Source organism: Lissotriton vulgaris, chromosome 4_1 (assembly GCF_964263255.1).
Source record: "Lissotriton vulgaris chromosome 4_1, aLisVul1.2, whole genome shotgun sequence".
Lineage (NCBI taxonomy): Eukaryota > Metazoa > Chordata > Amphibia > Caudata > Salamandridae > Lissotriton > Lissotriton vulgaris.
Genome location: NC_141691.1, coordinates 800569036 through 800590384, shown reverse-complemented (window position 1 = coordinate 800590384; position 21349 = coordinate 800569036). Strand labels below are relative to the sequence as shown.

At 46.8% G+C, this 21349-nt stretch overlaps 1 protein-coding gene across 5 annotated transcripts in view; it reads right to left on the bottom strand.

Moving 5' to 3' along the window:
- The window catches only part of LOC147722605 (tyrosyl-DNA phosphodiesterase 2-like), a 358934-nt gene that overhangs the window by 45060 nt on the left and 292525 nt on the right, over window positions 1–21349 (bottom strand). For all 5 annotated transcript variants that reach the window (XM_086965136.1, XM_086965137.1, XM_086965134.1 and 2 more), the window contains one exon: window positions 2509–2679. In XM_086965136.1, coding sequence (XP_086821262.1) covers window positions 2509–2679 — 171 coding nt within the window. The remainder of the gene's footprint in view (window positions 1–2508; window positions 2680–21349) is intronic.

Here is a 21349-nt window from a genome sequence, read left to right as displayed (position 1 = left end):
CGGGCACTAGGCCAACCCACACGATTGAGGTACCGTTTTTCTTGTAAGACGTTTGGGAACGCAGGGTGGGTAGAAATGTGTGGATCCACGCAGATTCCCAAACTTTCCACCACAGAAATGTGGGGAAATTTGGCTTTCTTGACTTTTTTTTAGGTTTGCAAGGGATTCTGGGTAATAGAACATGGTGGCAGGCAGTCAAATCACCCCATCCTGGATTCCTCTGGGTGTCTAGTTTTCAAAATGTATGGGTTTTCTAGGTTTCCCTAGGTGCCGGCAGCGTTAGGGTTCAACAACGACAGCTACACACTTCGCAAAAAAAGGGTACATTTTCATTGTGAAAATGTGGTGTGTTCACGTTGGGTTTTGAGCCCTTTCCGGTCGTGGACACTATGCCTACCCACACAAGTGAGGTACCATTTTTATTGGGAGACTTAGGGTAATTCAGATTTGTAAAGCAACTGTTATTACCTATTGAGTTTTGATGCATTTCTGCCTTCCAAATAAAAGACATTGTAAGTCATTTGGAAAAATGACCAATAATTCTCATGCTAGTATGAGTATTCCCAATTTTGAAAATGTCCAAATATGTACTGTTTCTAAACTCTATAATTTGTACCCATTTCAGAAATACATAGGTGTCTTTCATACCGACTTTTCCATGTATACATTTTTGCACAATAATTGCTATATACCCGGTACATAATAAAAAGCCATTGCAAATTGCTACTCAGTTTTTGACTCTGGGTTTGTCTGCTTCTTGGTGAACCTACAAGTCCTATATATCCCAACAACTAGGAAGGTCCAGCGGATGTAACGATATACTATATTAAAATAAAAAAGCCACAAAGCGGGTGGGGCAGTGAAAGCTGTCATAGTTACAAGAAGTTACAGGTGAAAACCTTGACACAAAAGGCTGTTTTTTTCAACTAATTTTCAATTTTTCCAATATTTAACTTAGTTTCTATAAAGAAACCTTGATGAATCTACACAAATGACCCCTTTCTGAATTTAGAATTTTGTCTACTTTTCTAAAATGTATAACTTTCCAGGATCCATTATTGCTTTCATACTAATTTTTACCATTAACAGGAAGGAGGTTGAAAGCACAGAGAAATGTCAAAACTGTGTACAAAATGTTTGTTTCTCTGACAAAAGACTGTCATTCCCTAAAAGCTGGGAAAATGGTGATTTCAGCCTCACAACCCCTTTTTTGATAACATTTGCAGGGAAAACCCCAGAGGCTTTCATTTGTAGCCTGTTTTTCCCATTTTTTTGAACAAACAAAAATGTTACTGCATTTTGGCTAATGACTGGGACCCCTCCAATGGAATCCACAAACCCTGGGTACCTTTAGAATCCCCATGATGTTGGAAGAAAAGGAAGCAAAATTGGTGTGGATACTTTATGTGGTCAAAAAGGTATGCGTGCACTACCCCAAATAGCCCAAAAAAGGCTTAGCACAGGAGGGGAAAAGGCCTACCAGTGAAGGGGTAAATAGAGGAAGTCCTTCCAGTTTGGTAGAACCTGTTTAACATGGTCTATATGGGGAAGACACACGTTCAAGAAGCAATGAAAGAAGCACCCATTGTCTTGATTTTAAAACCAGCCAGAGACGCCGGGAAAGCAGAGTCATACCAACCGATCTCCCTGCTGATAACATTTTTGTCTGCATTCTAGCAGGGAGGATGGCTAAACTGGTTCCCCAACTTATCCATGTTGATCAAAGCAGGAATATGATTAAAATAATAGAATAGAACTACCCCTTTGGTTCTTCCTGTAAAACGATGTACAATTCGAGAAGAGACACTGGTTGGCTGATCCTAACATAAGAGAACAGATCTCAGACATCTTTGTCTTGCACCATGGAAACATCTTCTGCTGAGCTATCACATTCTGTTGACAAAGCTATGCTAGACTGGGCTCTGTGTTGTGGTTCCTGTATGCTGCAAGGTATTGTTGAGCATTGCCTTAAAGGCAGTGTCCACTCAGTCTCTTCTTTTACTGGTAGTTGTCATTAAACAGGGACCTTTCTATTAGAGCAACCTATGGTCACTGCAGCTTATGGTCCATGCACAAGCATACCTCTCAATCATAATTTCTTACATTTTGTTGCAAGTTTAGTCCATCAGACCAAAATGTTAATAGTATGTTTGTATGTTTGCAGGACATGCCCCAAAAGTATTTGCTCCTCTAATACCCTACAACTGCCCCAACTAACTATTTTGTGAAGGCAGTGTCTAATTATGTTTTGGGAGTGCTATCAGATCGGTATGCTAAAGACCTTGGAAAACATTAATATATAATTCTCAGATCTTTTCAAATGTGCACGAGTTAATGACAAGGGGCCATATTTACCAAAAGTACTAATCTGTTCCCAGTTGCTGAATTTCAGACCTTCTGAAATGAAGTTGCAGCACTAACTTTATGGGGGTTATTGCCTGAGTTAATGTTTACAGAGTGTGAACAAAGTATGTGAAACTGATAAACAAATACAGAGGCATCATTTACCTCTTTATCTCGGAGATTGGTATCCCCAGCAAATATGACTGTGGAAGACTCAGGAGCTTCATTTATTTTCTTTAACACAATGTTGAGTTGGTTTAAGCGTTCCTTAGCATGTTCCTTTGTGCTCTCCAGATGAGAAGTCATAAGGCACAGGTTCTTACCAGATACATTTGCCTGCCAGAAAAAAACGTTGTATGTGTTTAGTTACAATTGATCTGTATTTTTAACAGAGGCATCTTCAAGTTGTTTGCGGGGTGTAAACTTTTTGGCTTTGTGGTTCTGACTTAATTGGTAAAGCCCAATTGTTTGCACGATAAATGTTGTCACTTAGTATATTTATACAAACCAGGCAACAGAGAGCTTGTTTAGTCCAAATACCATCACTCTTCATTATGTCAATGTGTGCGAGTAAGTACCCCAAACATTTAGAATATTAAAAAAAAGAAAAATTGTAGCTTGTAGATATGAAAACGGCAAGAGCCCTACAATAGTTACATTTTTTGTAACACAGAAATGAAGGAGTTCAGTGACACAATACAGTTGAATTTGGTTCGCAGTATCTCCATCAATAGTCCATTCATTTCCCCCATGCTCCGGCTCTAATAAATAATTCATAGAAACATAAAAACGACTAGATTAAAAAAGATGACTATAAAAATAATAATCAGAGAGTAATACTTTCTGGAAGAAATGTAGAAGTAGAAGATTACATTTTTTTAAAAACATACCGGCCAGAAAAAGGTCTATAGGCACCACAGAAACTATTAATATAATATTAGTAAACAGCACATTCAAACGTATCAATAGAGAATGCTTGTTCTGACTAAAATAATTTATTAGACTAGTCGTTTTGAGTGAAAGCTAATTAGGAAGACAACATTGTGCAAATATGTTGTAATAACAAAGGAGAAATCCTTGCTTAAGTATCCTAATTATCTAAGAGTTTTCTAGGTTTTGGTCTGTCACATGAATCGGCTTGCTTACTTTAAGTGACTTTCAATTGTTGTTGAAAGTGAAGTAAATCATAATGTCAACTGAATACTGTCACAAAGCTACAAGAGTTATATCTCACTGTAAGTAACAAGAATGATAGACATAATTATTTAAGAAGGGCTATTAAATAAATAGTGGGGGAGCAGAGATAGCACTAGTCAGTGAGTGTGAGGAGCTGTGGTCAGTACATGGTCTCACTCACAACCGCAGCTAGAAGACACACAGGAGAGTTGAATGAAATCCCTTGCATTTTTTCCACACGCCTGCTAATTGGCATATTAGCAGAGGGTCAAAGAAAAAAAGTGAATGGTATCTGTTTAGGAAACAGATTATTCCAGGGAAATAAGAACACACACAAATTAAATGAGGAAAGAATCAAATCAACAATCCTTTTTTATTATTATTAAATTAATTGGCATAATTTTGCACATACCATGGAGGAAAGGTTTTGAAACCTGAAAATTGCATTATGTTGTCATGTTAATGTGCAGTATATAATCCATTCTTGGCTGCCGTCACAAGCTAGCATCACTCTGGAGCACCAGGAGTGTAGCTCAATACCAAGGACCCATTGTGGGGCATGTGTGCTCATATGAGAGGTGAGCATCCTTGAAACCATCCACTATCATACTCACAGGACAGAAAACCTCCGTAGAGCACCCATTAATTAACCACCCTTCTGAAACACTCATCAGAGGGGATCTTTATGAACAAATCCATGTCTAGCAAGATGGTGCTCACTTAACTGAAGCACAGCCTTGGACCGTGGAGTAAGAAGTGACCTTCTGCTCTACTAGTAGGATCAACATACTAATGGTGAGTGAGTGGAACTGTAATCTGGCATCATGTCTCCTCTGAACCCAAAAGCACAATCCAACGCAAACTTTAAGGATCACCTCCAAGCCCCTCCAGCTACAAAGTAGGCTTCACTGGAGAAATCCAAAAAGCTAGCGATTGGTCAGCTTGGTGAAAGACTAATAACTAAATTCTAAAAGCAGTTTTAATTGACTTACTGGATTTATTGGGTGCTTTCAACAATGAAACTGGATATATACATCTCTATGGCTGAGGTTAAAAGTAATTTGTAAAAACAAAAACAGAAACTGATCCACAAGCACGGCAAAATGTGGGCTACTTTCCAGGAAATCAAGAACCGACCATGTCAAAATGTGAGGGCTCCAAAAAGTGTTCAAAGAGTAACAACTATATATAGTAGGGATACCAGTCTCCATGGCACTGAGGGTACTAGAGGAATATGCCCTCCTTTATTTACAAACTCTTTCAAAATTATGTAATGCCATCAATCCTTCCTGACTGTATGCGTACAGTTTGGCAGATTTCTAACAAATGAAGAGGGATCCCATACACATAAATTAGGGCCCATTTCCACAACATGAAGGCGGAAACTCTAGAAGCTGCTAGAAAGTGTCCTGACCTCACCTTTCAGCCTGAAACATACCCATCTTCCATGTTATTACTCAATCCACAGGTAAGAGAAGAAATAATTGATGATCTTATTTCGTAAGAAATAGATGACTTACTATTAGAGCTTGGCTTTCAGCATTTTCCTTTAGTTCAAGAATGTAAAGTAGGCACTATCATGTTGCAAGGAAGACATGAAAATCCTGGGGCTCTTCGCGCAAGACCTGAGAACTGATCATAAGCCATAGCAGTTTCCACAAGAGCAGGTATTTGTGATGTCCACCTCACCAGCACTATGATGCTGTGAGTGTCAACAGCGAAGCAGATTGAAGAAATTATACTATTCAATAGAGACCCAAAAAGATACCTGAACTACCTTGGGGGTTGGTGCCCTCCTAATATTCTTTTACGTGAAAGTTGCAGTTTCTTTAAAAAAAAAAGTTAAAACTTTTTTATTGAGTCATCAGATAAGTTAACCACATTCTTTAAAGAGAAAAAATAATATTTATTGATCAATATTATGGCTTTCGAGCCAGTGACTTCTTTATGACATTTATAGTACAAAAGGATAAACCTTTCGGGTCTTTGAACATCAGCCCCTAACTTTACAAACAACTGTGTCTCATGCTGTGTATTAGTCCATATATCATACCTATCAAGCCACTCCACATGTATCATAGCCCTTTGTATCATCGCTTTTTACTGTGATACGTTCTCAGAAGGTTCCCAGATTAGTAGTGCGTGGTGAATGAGGTTCCAGTATGAGACCCCTGAAGTCTGTACAACATTTCCATATTTCGGGGTGCTTTTACTGGCATCCCTGTGCCTTAAAAATAGGCTGTTCCTGACCCATACACCGATCAAGGTTTGCCTTCCAAGCTCCCAATTTATGCGGACCCGGATCTTTCCATGCCCTAGCTATATCACTTTGTGCCAGGGTAAGGCCCAAGAATAACAGGTGTCTTTTATAGATGTTTCCCCCTATTTCTTCTGTGATATGTAAGAGAGCAAGCTTAGGAGACAAAGGTATTTCCCATCCCAGCACCTTTGATAATTAATTCTTAACCCCCCTCCAAAACGTACTAAGCGCAGTACATTCCCAAATGGTATGTATAAGTGTGCCTTTCGCGCTGCCACATCGTAGACACGTAGGGGAATCAATCAGCCCCGCCCTCCATAGAATGTGTCTGGATAAATAGACACAGTGGAAATATTTAAACTGAGTAAGTCTGAGGAGGGAAGCTATTGCAGCGCCCCTCGGGGATTCCAAGGCCTCTGTCCAGTCGTCACTGTCATGGGGACCAAGGTCTGGCTGCCATTTTTCCCGGAGTGAGTCTAAGGTTGTGAAGAGTCTGTCACTATAGTTTATATATCTTTGCAGTCTTGTGGTCTATCAGATTAAACTCTGGGAGAGATTCCAGATGTGCGACATATGGGGCTAAAGTATGTTGCAGGTGTAAGTATTTGTAAAATTGGGTATGTGGCATTGCAAATTCGTTCCTGAGCCCCTGGAAGGACCTTAAAGTGGTACCTCGCATTACATCCCCCAAAATGGAAATGCCTATGGCGTCCCATTGTCTAAAGCCCACCTAGATGGACACTTGCCGCATAAGGCTGCTCTGCCAAAGGAGCGTCTCTCTCGTCAGTTGTCTCCACCACCCCATCCGTTTTTTTTTTAAATAATTGTATCTTGTGTTTCTACTGTTTTAAAAACCTACCTAACCCTCCCCTGAGGCTGACTGCACCTTAAACCTACCAGGACACCCCACGAGCAGCGGAGCTAGCGCTGCATCGCGGGATTAACTGGTAAAGGGCCGCCATCGCTGCTTCGCGAGGCCACGCCCATCTCTCTGGCCACACCCACCCTCTCCCCAAATGTGCCATCCACGCAAGCGCAGCGGACGAGCGCAGCGGGAGCGCCTAAGGCAAGCCCGTCTGGGCCCGTCCGGGCCCAGCCGGTCCTAGGCCCAGCCACTCTGCCCTTTTTAGCCAGGAACGACCGGACCTACACCCGTGAGGACTTACTAGCCTTAAACACCAAAAAACATCCCTCCTGCTCACGCATCCTGAAGGGCGAGACTCAATTCTCCGGATGTAACATCTGTGACCCCGCCGAACAGAACCCGGCACCCAAGGGCTTGCACCTAGGCCTACTTAACTGCAGGTCGCTCGTGAAACACTCGCACGAAGTGAACATCTTAATTACAAACCATGCCCTAGATATTTTGTTTCTCACAGAAACCTGGCTTACCCCCAGTAGTGGCCCCGATACCGTTCTAGCACTCCCCCCTGGGTACTTCATGTGCTCACTGAATAGACCAGAGGGCAGGGGAGGTGGACTAGCCATAATCCTTAAGGACGGTCTCACCTGTAGAACATCTGACGGCAACATCATGGGTTATGAAAGCTGCCACTATACGATACAAATCTCCCCAGTTACCTCGCTGTCAGGAACGCTGGTATACCGCCCGCCAGGCAACTTAGCAGACTTTCCGAACAAAATTATTGACCAGACCTCCATTAAATGTACATCTACCACTAACTACATACTACTGGGAGACCTTAACGTACATTTTTTGGATCCGGATGACAAGCAGGCCAGTGAACTACTTCAGGACTTCACCTCCATGGGCCTTGACCTTAAAAACCCACAGGCCACTCATGAAAGAGGGCAACTGCTTGATCCCATCTTCTCCAACATCCCCGACCTAAAAACCCTTAACCATATTCCCCTTCCCTGGACGGACCACTTCTTGGTCCCCCTTGTATGGGACATCATCACTCCGCCCCCTCAACCCCCCAAAATCAGAACGTATACCAGACGATGGCAGGAACTGGAACCAGACGTTTGGGCAGCCAAACTCAGGGAAAACGTTCCCTACCCCTCTCATGACACCATAGTAGGGGATAAGGAATTTAACACCTGGGTCACCCAATCGCTCGACGCCATTCTGCCTAAAACCCACTCTCTGAAACACACCAAGAGAGTTAACCCCTCACCCTGGTATACCCCGGAACTCAACCTTTTGCGTAAGGCTTGTAAAAGGAATGAACGCATCTGGAGGAAGGAAAAAACTGAGGAAAATAAAGAAACATTCCGTACCTCTGTAAAATCCTACAAAAAAGAGCTCCGCAACACTAAAATCGGTTTCTACGAGAACAGAATTAAAAACGCTGCCTGCTCGGCTCACGAAACCTACTCCGTTCTTAAAGAACTCCTCCACGCCCCGACCCCCCACTTAAACCTCTTGATCGCAAAGAAGCTGAAACTAAATGTAACAACTTAGCCACCTTCTTTGACGAAAAGATTCAAAAAATTCTTCTCACCATACCCCCCCCCGAACCGGCTCACACGGATCAGGATCTTACCACCACCACCACTAATCCTCCCCTGCTGTCCGCTAGCCCCCGACCCTCCCTGGATGTCTTTGGCCCTGTAACAACGGAAGAGGTAGGGGCAACTCTGGCCTCAATTAAAAGTGGCTCCCCCCTCGACCCTGCACCCCTCCGCTTCTTGAAAAAAGTGTCGAGCACCATCATTCCTTCCCTCACGGCTCTAATCAACTCCTCTCTTTCGGAGGGCATAGTCCCCCCCAGCTGGAAAGCGGCAGCAGTTAAAGGCCTTTTAAAAAAACCCTCCTTAGACCCGCAGGACTTTTCCAACTATAGACCCATCTCCCTTCTCCCAGGAAATAGCAAGATCGCGGAGAAGCTGGTGAACAAGCAATTATCACTTTACCTAGAAAGTAACAACCTATTAGGGGTCTCCCAGACAGGGTTCCGTCCAGGCCAGGGCACGGACATCGCCCTCCTGGCAGCAGTGGAGAAGGCCAGAAGCATTCTGGACACGGGAGGATCAGTGGCAGTGATCCTCCTGGACCTCAGTGCGGCCTTCGACACTGTAGACCATGGGTACTCACAAACTTTCTCTCGGGGGCCAAATTTACAGTTTGGTTTGTGTCCGAGGGCCGCATCGGTGGGGGGGCAGGGTCAGTGGGAGAGGGGGAGGGGCTAGAGCAACAACATAAAACTGACCATGAGGTTGATCATAGGTCCCTGCAGCGGACGCCTTCGTCCACTGAGCCGTCCCGGCATACACACATCTCTCTCGGTCTAGCTCTCTCTCCCTCTCACCCTCCCTCTCTCCTGTCTTCCTCTGTCTCACTCCGACTGTCTCACTCCCTCTCTCTCACTCCCTCTCTCTCACTCCCTCTCCGTCCCCCTCCCTTTCCCTCCCTCTCACTCACTCTCTGTCTCACCCCCTTTCACTCCCTTTCCCTCCCTCTCCCTCCATTTCCCTTCCTTTCCCTCCCTCGCCGTCTCCTTCCCTTTCCCTCCCTCTCACTCCCTCCCTTTCCCTCCCTCTCTTTCTTCATCTCACTCCCTCTCCCTCCCTGTCCGTCTCACTCCCTCTCCGTCTCACTCACTCCCTCTCCCTCCCCCACTCACTCATTCACTCTCACTCCCTCCCTCTCACTCTCACTCCCTCCCTCCCTCTCACTCCCTCTCACTCCCTCCCTCCCTCTCACTCCCTCCCTCTCACTCCCTCCCACTCACTCCATCCCTCTCACTCCCTCCCTCCCTCCCACTCACTCCATCCCTCTCACTCACTCCATCCCTCTCACTCACTCCATCCCTCTCACTCACCCCATCCCTCTCACTCACTCCATCCCTCTCACTCCCTCCCTCTCACTCACTCACTCCCTCTCACTCACTGACTCCCACTCATTTACTCATTCTCTCTCACTCACTCCCTCTCACTCTCACTCTCACTCACTCCCTCTCCCTCACTCCCTCTCCCTCACTCCCTCTCCCTCACTCCCTCTCCCTCACTCCGTCTCACTCCCTCTCACTCACTCCCACTCATTTACTCATTCTCTCACTCACTCCCTCTCACTCTCACTCTCAGTCACTCCCTCTCACTCACTCACTCCCTCTCACTCATTCTCACTCACTCTCACTCTCTCAGTCACTCTCACACTCCCTCCCTCTCTCCCTTCCCCCCCTCTCTCTCTCTCTCCCTCCCTCTCTCTCCCTCTCTCTCCCTCCCTCTCTCTCCCTCCCTCCCTCTCCCTTCCTCCCTCTCACTCACTCACTCTCACTCACTCCCTCTCACTCACTCAACTCATTTACTCACTCACTCCCACTAACTCCCTCTCCCTCACTACTCCCTCTCCCTCACTCCCTCACTCCCTCTCCCTCACTCCCTCTCTCCCCCTCTCTCTCTCCCTCTCACACTCTCCCTCTCACTCCCACTCACTCACATCCACTCACTCACTCCCACTCATTTACTCATTCTCTCTCACTCCCTCTCAGTCACTCACTCCCTCTCTCTCACTCCCTCTCTCTCACTCACTCCCTCTCACTCACTCCCTCTCACTCACTCACTCCCTCTCACTCACTCCCTCTCCCTCACTCCCTCTCCCTCACTCCCTCTCCCTCACTCCCTCTCCCTCACTCCCTCTCACTCACTCACTCACTCACTCACTCACTCCGTCCCTCTCACTCCTTCCCTCCCTCCCTCTCACTCACTCACTCCCTCTCTCTCTCTCTCTCTCTCTCTCTCTCTCTCCTACTCCGTCCCCCTCCCCCTCCCTTTCCCTCCCACTCCCTCTGTCACCTCACCCTGCCTGTGCGCCAGCCGGGGCACGCACACACACACAGCCTCACCCGAGCACTTCACAGGTCATTAAAAGACCATTTGCATGTTAATGTGGCCTTTGTATTTCACCTCTCCTTAGGCCCCTGCAGCTTTACTCTGCCATTCCTAGGATCGCCCGCCGGCAGCCCCCACAAAGCAGCAAGAGTCTCTCTCGCTTCTGCAGACACTTAAAAAAAAAAAACTCGGGAAACACAGGTCTGATGTCTCGGGGGTCCGCGGGCCGCCAGGGAAGGCTTACCGGGCCGCCACTGGCCCGCGGGCCGTACTATGAGTACCCCTGCTGTAGACCATCCCACCCTAATCCATCGACTGGGAGAAATTGGACTAAAAGGTACGGCCTTGAAGTGGCTAAAATCCTCCTTATCAGGACGTTCCTTCCAGGTGCGGGAAAATGACAGCCACTCACCTATCATCCCCCTCCGGTGCGGAGTACCGCAGGGCTCATCCCTGAGCCCTACGTTATTCAACGTGTACATGGCCCCACCCGAGAAGAGGGTCGGTTCGTTCGGCGTGTCAATTATTAACTACGCCGACGACACTCAGTTGGTCGTAACCCTTTCACACCCCCACCACGCCCCCTCTGATCTTTACAGCTGCCTCTCTGAAGTCCACCGATGGATGAATCTCTCATCGCTGAAGCTGAACGGGTCCAAGACGGAGATACTCTTGATGGGTCACAAGGGGCCCTCCCTGCCACTCCACCTCTGGCCCAGCTGCCTAGGAGACCCTCCCGCACCCAAGGAAGAGGTCAAGAGCCTAGGTGTATGGATCGAGAGGGACATGAGCTTTAAAACTCAGGCAAAAAGAACGGCAGGGACATGCTTTGGTCTACTCAGAGCCTGCAGGAAGATCTTCCCCTTGCTCCCCGAAATCGCAAGGAGGCTCCTCATTCAGGGTCTAATTCTGGCAAGATTGGACTACTGTAACGCCATCTACCTGGGAGCTCCCGAAGCCACCCTGAACACGCTGCAGAAAGTCCAAAACGCCGCTGCCCTCCTACTCACGGGCACATCAGCAAGATCCTCTGCCAGGCCGGCTCTTAAGTCTCTCCACTGGCTCCCAGTTAGAGAAAGGGTCGTCTTCAAGGCCCTCTGCTTGGCCCACAAAACCCTCAATAATAACGCCCCCCCCCTTCTCAAAGAACTCCTAATCCCCTACAAAGCAGAGAGAGATCTCCGGTCTGGTGGAGAAAATCTTATCTCAGTTCCCAGAGTCAAAAAAGCCAAAACCGGTGGCCGCCGTTTCTCGGTCCACACGGCCAAACATTGGAACCACCTACCACGAAGACTTAGGACAGAACCGAACTACCTCCAGTTCAGGAAAAATCTAAAGACTCTCCTTTTTCCTCAAACATAATCTTATCAGATGGCAGAAACCCCTGGAGAAGCAGGTCAGCGCTGGGATGCTCTCTGAGTTACTACGCGCTTTACAAAACCATTAAATAAATAAATAAATAAATCCTGCGCATCGATTCCTTCCAAATTCCGAAAACCACACACGTGGAAGGCAGAAATCGCCGTAGCTCTTTTGGGGTGTATAAAAGCTTATGGGGTAGTATTTCACCCATGAGCCATTTCTCCACTTGGTATGCCGGATCGCTGCTATTCCCATACAACCAGTCGTTTAATACCAGGAGATGAGATGCTGCATGATATGAATGAATACCAGGGGTTGCTATATCTCAGCAGTATGTTGATTGAAAGCACGTCTTAAGCGCAACACTAGAAGCTTGAGCATTCCATAGGAAGCAGCTTAGTCTTGAGTTGAGCTGACGGAACCAGGAGACCGATATCTGAAAGGGGTGGTTCTGCAGCTGATAAAGAAGGTGAGGGAGGGATACCATCTTAACCCTTTCGATGCTGATCATCAGCCATGGGGGGCGTGTGCGGATGACGAGCTGATCTCGTCATCTAACGCGGCTATTACAAAATAGCCGCGTAGCGGAAAAATAACCGCCGCAGCGATGCGGTTAAATATCGCCGACCTTCCTAATATGGATAGGGGCATATGTGCCCAGGACTCTATCTCAGCCTGCCTGCGCGTCCAGATGGGGGCGTTGTTTCTATTACATAACACTGATTAGAGGCCAAAATGTAGACCTTGAGGTACTTAAACCCGGTTGTAGCTAGCGTTACTTCTACATTTCCGAGCCTCCGCGAAAAGGCCACAATATCGATTTTCTAGCATTCATAAACAGACCCGAATGTTGACCAAATATCTGCATAATGCGGAGTATTTGGGGTCCAGTCTGGTGTGGTTCTATTAGAAAGAAGAGAACATTGTCCGTATATAGGGCGATCTGATCCGAAAACCCTCCCGGCCATTCCAATTGCTTTACCTGGGCATCGATTCAAACCCATGAGGCCAGCGGTTCCATTGCTAATGCAAATAGATGGGGGGATAAGGGGCATCCCAGTCGGGTACCAAGTCCTATAGGGAAGGGATCAGAGACCAGACCAGCCACTCTAACCGAGGCCGTGAGATCGGTATATAGTAGTTGAATATAGGACATGAGTTGCAGTCCTATATTTAGGTGCTGCAGGTGGCGAACAAGTATGTCAACCCTAACGAATCGGATGGTCTAACTATGTCTGGTAGCAGCAGCGCTGTTGGGCCTTCCAAATGATCAATTGCTGCTACTGCATTGAGGGCCTGTTGAATATTGTGGCAAGTCGCTCAGTGAGGCATAATGACTGCCTGGTGAGGATGAACCAAGTCTGACATATAGGGAAGGATCCGACTCGCCAGGGCTTTGGCCAATAATTTGGCCTCCATATTCAGCAACGACATGGGATGATATAATGAGTGTTGGTCTGGGGGTCGGCCGGGCTTAAGGAATACTGCAATTTCGGCATGTTGGCAATATGGCGGGAGTCTCCCCTCCTCAAGGGCCACATGTACAGCCGCTAGAAAATGAGTAAGGAACTGGGACTGGAACAGCTTATAGAACTCACACAGGAAGCCGTTTGGGCCTGGGGCTTTGCCTGTGCGTAAGTTGGTAAGGGCAGCGCCCAGTTCTACGATCGTCAAGGAGGTATCTAATTCTGCTTGCGCATCATCCGAAACAGCTCTGGGGGGTAGATCCTCAAGATATTGATGGATCAAGGGTTCTGGCATAGTGTCATTGAGCGTATATAACTCTGCATAATAGGTCGCAAAGCTGGAGGCAATTTGGGATGGGTCAGTGAGTGTTTGGCCATCATCGCCAAGGATACCAGGTATTGATAGCGGGTGGAGTGCTTGTTGACAAACGATGCAGGAGAGAACTCGATGTATCTCCCCACTGGTATATTCTTCTACGCACAGCCAGCGTGTCTGGCCTTGTCACACAGTGTATTAGCATATATTTTTTGCAGAAGAAGAAGTTGGTGGCAAATCTGACCCCCATCTCTTCCCCTACTCCTCCGCTCCAACTATAGCAGCCGAGTTTCGGTCTGGAGCAATGCATCCCTGTGTTTTTGCCGCTGAGCGGTGCAATATGATATATATGCACCCCTAATGGTTATCTTCATAGCCTCCCAGATAATCTCAGAGGAGTGTACATGCCTAGGTTATCGAAATAGTCTGTAATTACCTGACACATGAGTGTTTTATATTCCGGGTCTTGGAGGTGCCATGTCAATAAATGCCACCAGAAGGGAGGACGGGCTACCCAAATCACAAAGTCAACAATACTGAGGAGTGTTCTGATAGGCCCCTGGGCAGTATATCCATCGTCGCAATTCAATAGTAATAAGTGGCTGGTATAAATATATAATCCAATCGTGAGAAGGAGTGGTGGACCGCTGAGTAATATGTATAACTTTGTGTGGTCTGGTGCAAATGTCTCCATGTATCCATCCACTCCATGTCCCGCATCAGCGTCTGCAGACGTGTGTCCCTGAGTGTCCCCTGCCCACCATGCGGTCTCCATCTGTCCTGGGCCATATTCACTACGTCATTCCAGTCTCCACCTATTATAGAGAGGCCTGCTGGCATCTCCAGTGTTTGCCTCGTCAGGCATTCTACAAATGACTCCAATAGCGGAGGGGAGCATAGATGCTGCCAAGTATAATGGACTCCCGGTGCAATGAGCCAGTCACAATAATATACCTACCCTGGGAATCTGACCATGTTTTAGCATGCACAAAGGGAACTCTGCGATGGATTAGGACTGCCACCCACATGAACCTCTGGTGAACCCTGCGTGATAAGTCTGTATAAATCCAAAACAGGAGAGATACAGCGCCTTGGAACCCATAAGATGCGTCTCCTGCGGTAACGGGACATCTGAGGCGCGTTTAGCCTGTTGAAGGACAGCCCCTCTTTTAATCTTATCCAGTGCCCCCTGTATGTTCCAACTGACTATATGGAGCCTACCAAGATGGTCTGTCATAGGGCACTGTATCAAAAATGAATGTAGGGCTTGGCTTGTTGTAGGGCATGAAGACCGTATGTACAGAAGAGTATGACACAGCACATTCAACAAAAATAAACAATCCCAATCCCTTCCCCTCCCCCAATACCTCAAAACAGCTGAAGCATCTGTCGTGGTGTGGGTCTTATGCCTGCTTCAAAGGGGGTAGGGTGCAACCCCACACCAATAGATGCCTAATAAACTATCCCCAATCATAAATAAAATTCTCAGATACTGAGAAGAGAGTTGTGGGGGGAAAAGTCTCTCGTAGGCCCTTAAACAATGTCATCAGTCGAGTAAACGTCTTGGATACGGCCCTCAGTCCCCATGTTGCGATAGCAACAAATCTTGTTGATCTTCTGCCAGCCGGAGGCACCCAGTGATTTGGAGCGGCGTCTCGATTGCGATCTGCGTTTAGTCTTCTCTTTAGGTTTGATCAGTTTCTGCGTGGCTTCTACTGAGGACGACTCCGAGCCGAGTCGCGGCGGGGTGTGCGGCCTAAGTCGCCACCCCTCATCCACCCAGGCAAAGACCTCTTCTGGGGTGTCGAAGAAATGAGTAGGCTATTTATAGACAACTCTTAGTTGTGCTGGGAAGAGCAGAGCATACTGGATTTTGAGGTCTCGCAGCCGAGCCTTTGCGGCCGTAAACGACTGATGGCGCTGCTGCACTAATCACGTATAGTCTGTGAAGATTAAAATGAGATGGGACTCAAATTGGAGTTTGCCAGCCAATCTGGCCTGTGCAAGGATGGCGTTGCGGTCATGAAAGTTCAAGAGTCTAGCAATGATGGGGCGTGGTTGGGCCCCCGGCGGAGACTTCAGAGCGAGGTGTGCACGTTCAATGATGAAGCATTGTGATTTAGGTGTTTGAGGGTTCCTTCCCGCTATCCACTTGGTAAGAAATTGTTCCATGTTGTTGCCTTCACATCTCTCAGGAAACCCACGAAGCGTAGGTTGTTCCTCTGTGCTCTGCCTTCGGCGTCCTCCGCCCTGATCGCCAGCCCTTTCGTAATAGACTCCAAGGAGGACACCCGCGCTTGGAGGGATGCAACTGTATCTGCCGCGGTTGAAATGTGAGTTTCAGCCTCTGCTATTCTGTCAACCACTTTGCAAAGATCTTGATGAATGAGCATAACATCCGGCCCCCGCTCCGATTTCAGCCTCCAGCGCCTCATGAGACTGCGTTATTGCTGCCATCAATGAAGCATTATCTGGGCCAGTAGAGACCTGGCTCGTCGACTCTGGCGCCTTGCCCCAGACCCAGCATAGAGATCCAGTGTAATCCACTTGCTGCCCTGCAGCTTATCTTTGGTCATTTTCAATGGCAGTAGTTGGGCCGCAGCCAATTGGAGATCTGCAGGCTGCCGTGAACGTACCTTAGTCCGCCGTCGTAGTAGTAGTGTCACCTAGAGGGCGGGGAGTCCCCACTGGAGTCAATACAGGTATCTGTTGCCTTCTAGGCTGGCGTGAAGGCTGGCGTGAAGGCAACCCGCACACTGGCCACACCAAACCTAGTCCGCCCGCTTCTGCGTGCAAGCACCTCCACACCCCCCTAGTGGGTGCCTCTGACCAGCCCCGCTCCCCAATGCTGTGAAGCCACATTATGAGGGTGCCTCTCCTGAATCGCAGATAAGCAAGTGTGTTTGTCACCTGCGCACTTTCAATTGAATTCAGCTAAGGCCCAGATGGGAAGGGCACTACATGGCACAGCACGGGCCATCAGTGTCCATTCCTTCAACTTCCAATATACGAGGGGGGACAGAGCAATCACAGGCCACGGACGAGCAGCAATGGATGGGGGCCACAATGTTGAGCTTAGCCGTGCGAGTGCGACCCTCCAGGATGTCTACTATCTCACAGCCCCCTCACATCTAGGCAAGGTGTGCCAGGGGGGTCAAAGGATCACAAACCAGCCACACCTCCGTCCCACCCAGCTACACCAAGCGGAGGCCACCCCAGGAGACATGCAGGGCCTCAGGGAGCACTGTTTTACTCTGGGGGGGCACAATAACAAACAGGCCACCCCCTCTTTAGCTGCTATGGGACAACATGGGGATGCCGCACACTCACCACAGCGGTGTAAGCTCATCCCCGCTCCGTCGATTCAGTGGGCCAATGCCATCAGCCCCAGGCCCGCCACTGTGGCGTCTCTGATCGGACCCCAACTTCACCCCTCCACCTGTTCCACCTGCCACAATCACACGCCCGATACTTTTTCTGGTATCATCAGCACACCACGGGACCTATCCAGGTTGCCGTTCACCCACTTCATTGGTGCCTGGGGGCAACGGCGTCCGATGCAGTGTGCTCCAACGTTGGCGCCCCTTTGATCCTTCAGGCGTGGCACTTTTGACGCAGACTCCGGCCCGCCACGCCGCCCCCAGTCGCAGCCCCCTCGGAGCAGTCACAAACCTTCACATGTGGCCACCGACACCAGCAGGTCTGTCAGTCAGGTAAGGACCGCCAGCACTGACAATAGGCTGCACCCGGTTCCAGACCCTCAAGGCCCTTCTCAATGGTGCACGGATGGCCAGGACTCACCCACAGTGTTCACGGCTGCCTCCCGGTACGGTCGCCACCACAACTGATGCTGTGCAGTCCTCCACAGCCAGCGAGCCAACCCAGGGGGCAGCCCTGCGCAAGATCGTCCGATATGTCATGACGAACAGCAGCGCGGCGCAGGCCCAGTCCTTGCTCTGCCGATCCTCACATAGTGCCACTGCCAGCCATCCCAGCCACGACTCCGCTACTTAGCCACTCCACAGGACACACTGTATACAGGGGAGCACTGCAGGAGGGGGCCTGGGGGTAGGATGCGTGCTGATAGGCAGGATAATAGAAGGATTATGGACGGGCCCACAGTGCTCTTCTAAAGCGCGTCTGCCATGTTGGACCGCTTGGTTACACCCCAGTTTCTTTTCATTTCAAAAGATGGGTACTGGGTTACACTGTATCTTGATTACCTTTAACTGTGCCCTTTAGCCTACTTTAGTTAAGTTTCCTTACCTTGACCCAGTAATACACAGGCATGGGGTCAAAGGTATGTTCCTTCTCACTGTTACATGCTGGTGGTACATGACTATGCCAGCATCATTACTGTAGCTTCTTGGTGCTAGAGTTGGAGTCTTTTCAAGCAGAGTGGGAAGAAAAAGTGAAAAATTTCACAGAGTACTGATTTTTTCAAATTTTGTGCTTTAACTTGGAAAAATACTTAGCCGACATTTTTCTGCCTCATGTAAGGGGAATATGGATAAGTCAATTAATGTTCTTGATGGAGCAAGGATTCGCACATGAAGCGACTTCCTTGTATTCACGAACCTCGAATAATGTTAATAAAGTAACCAACATGTTTTTTTTACTAATTTTGCACATTTACATCAAAATCGGGAGTCTGAGAGAAGCTTGCTTATGTGTTTTACTAACCATACTACGCTTGCAATTAAGATGGCTGCTGCTACGCGAGGGTTTCTACTGCGCATGCGTCTGTCATACTCACGTGACATGACGTATTCTTTGCTTCTGCGCACTAGTGTTAATATGGCTGTTATGTGTTCTCACATGTGAGAAGCTTACCCTGCTGCTTTTGCTAAGCTGTTCGTTCTGCCTAATCCTAATGCTATAGTTAAATTTAAGATAATGGGTATAGAGTAGAAATGCATGGTATACAGTGTATTCATTTATTCTGTGTTCTAAAACTGTTTCTTTTCCATTTCATGTTACACTTTGAAAACTGGCCTGGCTTGTACCGCTGTACTCCATCTTTGTTGAAACTGAGGCTGCGTGAAAGTCTCAAGTCTTTGGAACAGTGACCTTTGGATTATAGCCAAGGAGCTGACTGACTAGAAGATGCTCCTGGGAAAGTGCACTTGTGAACTCAGAATTATAACAATGTATTGGTCAATAGAACATCCATTGTTGGGTGGAATAAAACGTCATAAGAACCTGAATTTGATGGGCGGGAACGTAAATTTGCATATGAGACGGCATAAGCCTAAAATTTGGTATGGTGTGATGACCTCTCCTCCTCTTTTGTCCAATCAAAATTGGGGATCCTTCCACTCGCAACATTAGGGGGTGGTACACTGACCTGAAAAACAGTATAACTAGGGTAGGCTTAGTTAGTTAATTTGTCCGACTTGTCCGAATAGCTGACCTGTCACTGACCCAACGCACTCAATAGGTGACCAAAATCAGAGGGCTGCAGAGCACTCTGCCGGAAGATTCGCTGACCAAATCGGGGTTCTGGGAAGCTGAGGTGCTGGTGAAGCACTTTGTCTGTGAATTTGATAACCCAATCGGGGTTCTGGCTATTAGTTGCAGAGAGGGAGTAGCGCAGGCATTGCAACTGAACTGCGGGTGCTGGTCTTAACCTTTGGTGGTCCTGTCCTGATCCAAATCTGGTTTATCCTGTCCTGATTCTGATCTGCACCTGCTGGCCTACTGGCAACTGCAACTTTTGCGGTTTTCTGTCCTTAACTGACCCGTGGCCAGGGTTGGTCTTCGCACCATTCTAGGTAAATATAAATCTGTGTGGGTTCGTCATTATATATGTTTTCCTCTCTGTAACTAATTTTTCGTTAAAACTTTGATAGTACATGTTACTTTTTCTCTTACCCATTCCCTGTAGTAAATAATCAATTGGTTTCTGATTTAATAGAATGTTCCACTATCTTACCCTCTTTATAGTCAAATGCTAAATGTTTTCATGATTGTATATTAGGTTCTTTTTCCACCCTTCCTTTAAAGTGCTTAAGTTTAGTTATTCGATATAATAGTGTGTTCCATTTTTCCTTCCCTATAGCTATATGGTCAAATTGGATTTTTCGTGATTATATGTTATGTACCCTCTTCTTACCCACCCTTTTGGAAATTGTTTTAAAGCTATATTATTAGAATGTTCATTTTCTTTACCCACCTTTAGGGAATTTGTGTAACTGGTTGTATAAATTAGCATGTTCCTTGTTTTACCTTCCCTTTAAGAAATTACTAAATGATTGGCATAATATATGTTTTGCATAGTTATACATTATTTCTAATACTCGTTATTGACAGTCTTATTGCTTTCAATCTTTGGATCATGACCATTTATGACATTTAGATAAAGAGTTTAAAACTTTCCTGAGTCTGTGGTTATTATTTGAGTGCAAATGTTATTTTCCTATTATGCTAACTCCCTGATCCAATAGGTTTATAGGTACCAACAACAAGGATTGGTAAGTCAATGGTATAGGACCTAGAAAATAAAAAAATCTGGTAGTAGAGCGTAAGTTACTCGGTTAAGAAAATGTATAATTGATTATGGGCCCAGTCGAGTATGGTGAAATTATAGTCGGGTGACCTGCGCGCTCTATCATTCTCATACTTTTATTAAGGCTCGATTCCCCTATTTTGCAAGGAGTATTTGTCCAACCTCATATCCCAAGGGTGAGCACAATCTTACTTTTCTGCATTTACTTTCAAACTGTTTAGACATTGTATATATTCACATTTTAAAGTGATGACAATTAACTCTAGCTAGTTGGAAGGATATTTCTCGCATTCCTCTACCGGGCTAGGTAGCTTAGCTTTGACCACCCGATCACTACCCCAAACACTTACATTACAGACACATCAATTTACATTTGGATGGTGGGCTTTCACATAATACAGTGTTTTTTCTCATGCTTAATAAAACCTCAGCATACCTGTCATAGCAGATCGTTGGGCTGCAAGCACGTTGCTGCTTATACAAGGGGACCCATGTATAAGCAGCAACCCAAGGGGAAGGGGACCCTTCCCCTTGACTTTGTCACTTGAAAAGAGTTCTTCCCAAATTAGATACTAAATCACCTAATCAATATTCGAAACTCAAGGCTTTGGAGTCCTTCTACATTTGAAACACTTTACCCTTACCCAACAATATAATGGCCCTTCGAGCATATTTGTTCTGCTGCTCTCCTCTATGAACAAGGCCAAATTGGCCCAGCTGCAAATATATGAACTTAGAGTAATCCCTGAGGAGAAATGGCAGCAGCATTGGTCCATGCATTAAAAGACTCCATGTGTGTCCAATCGAAAGAAAACAGTAATAAAGAATTACCTGGCAAGACTTAACACATATGCCCTACAGGTTACTGGGGGTGCTGCACCCGTTTAGGAGATGTGCTAATGGTAAAATGACAGATATTTTGGAATGAGGTGCTTTTCCACTCTGAAACCCAGCTACCATTGGACCTTCTGCTTTTTTCTGTTGGGGCCAAACACTAGACGAGGCTTATATTCATAGTTAAACCACTTGTGCTTTTGTTAATTACTCATGGATGCCTTTATTACCTTGACCCAAAATGGAAGTCTCCTGATAAACCATCGACTGACGCCTGGCAAGACAGA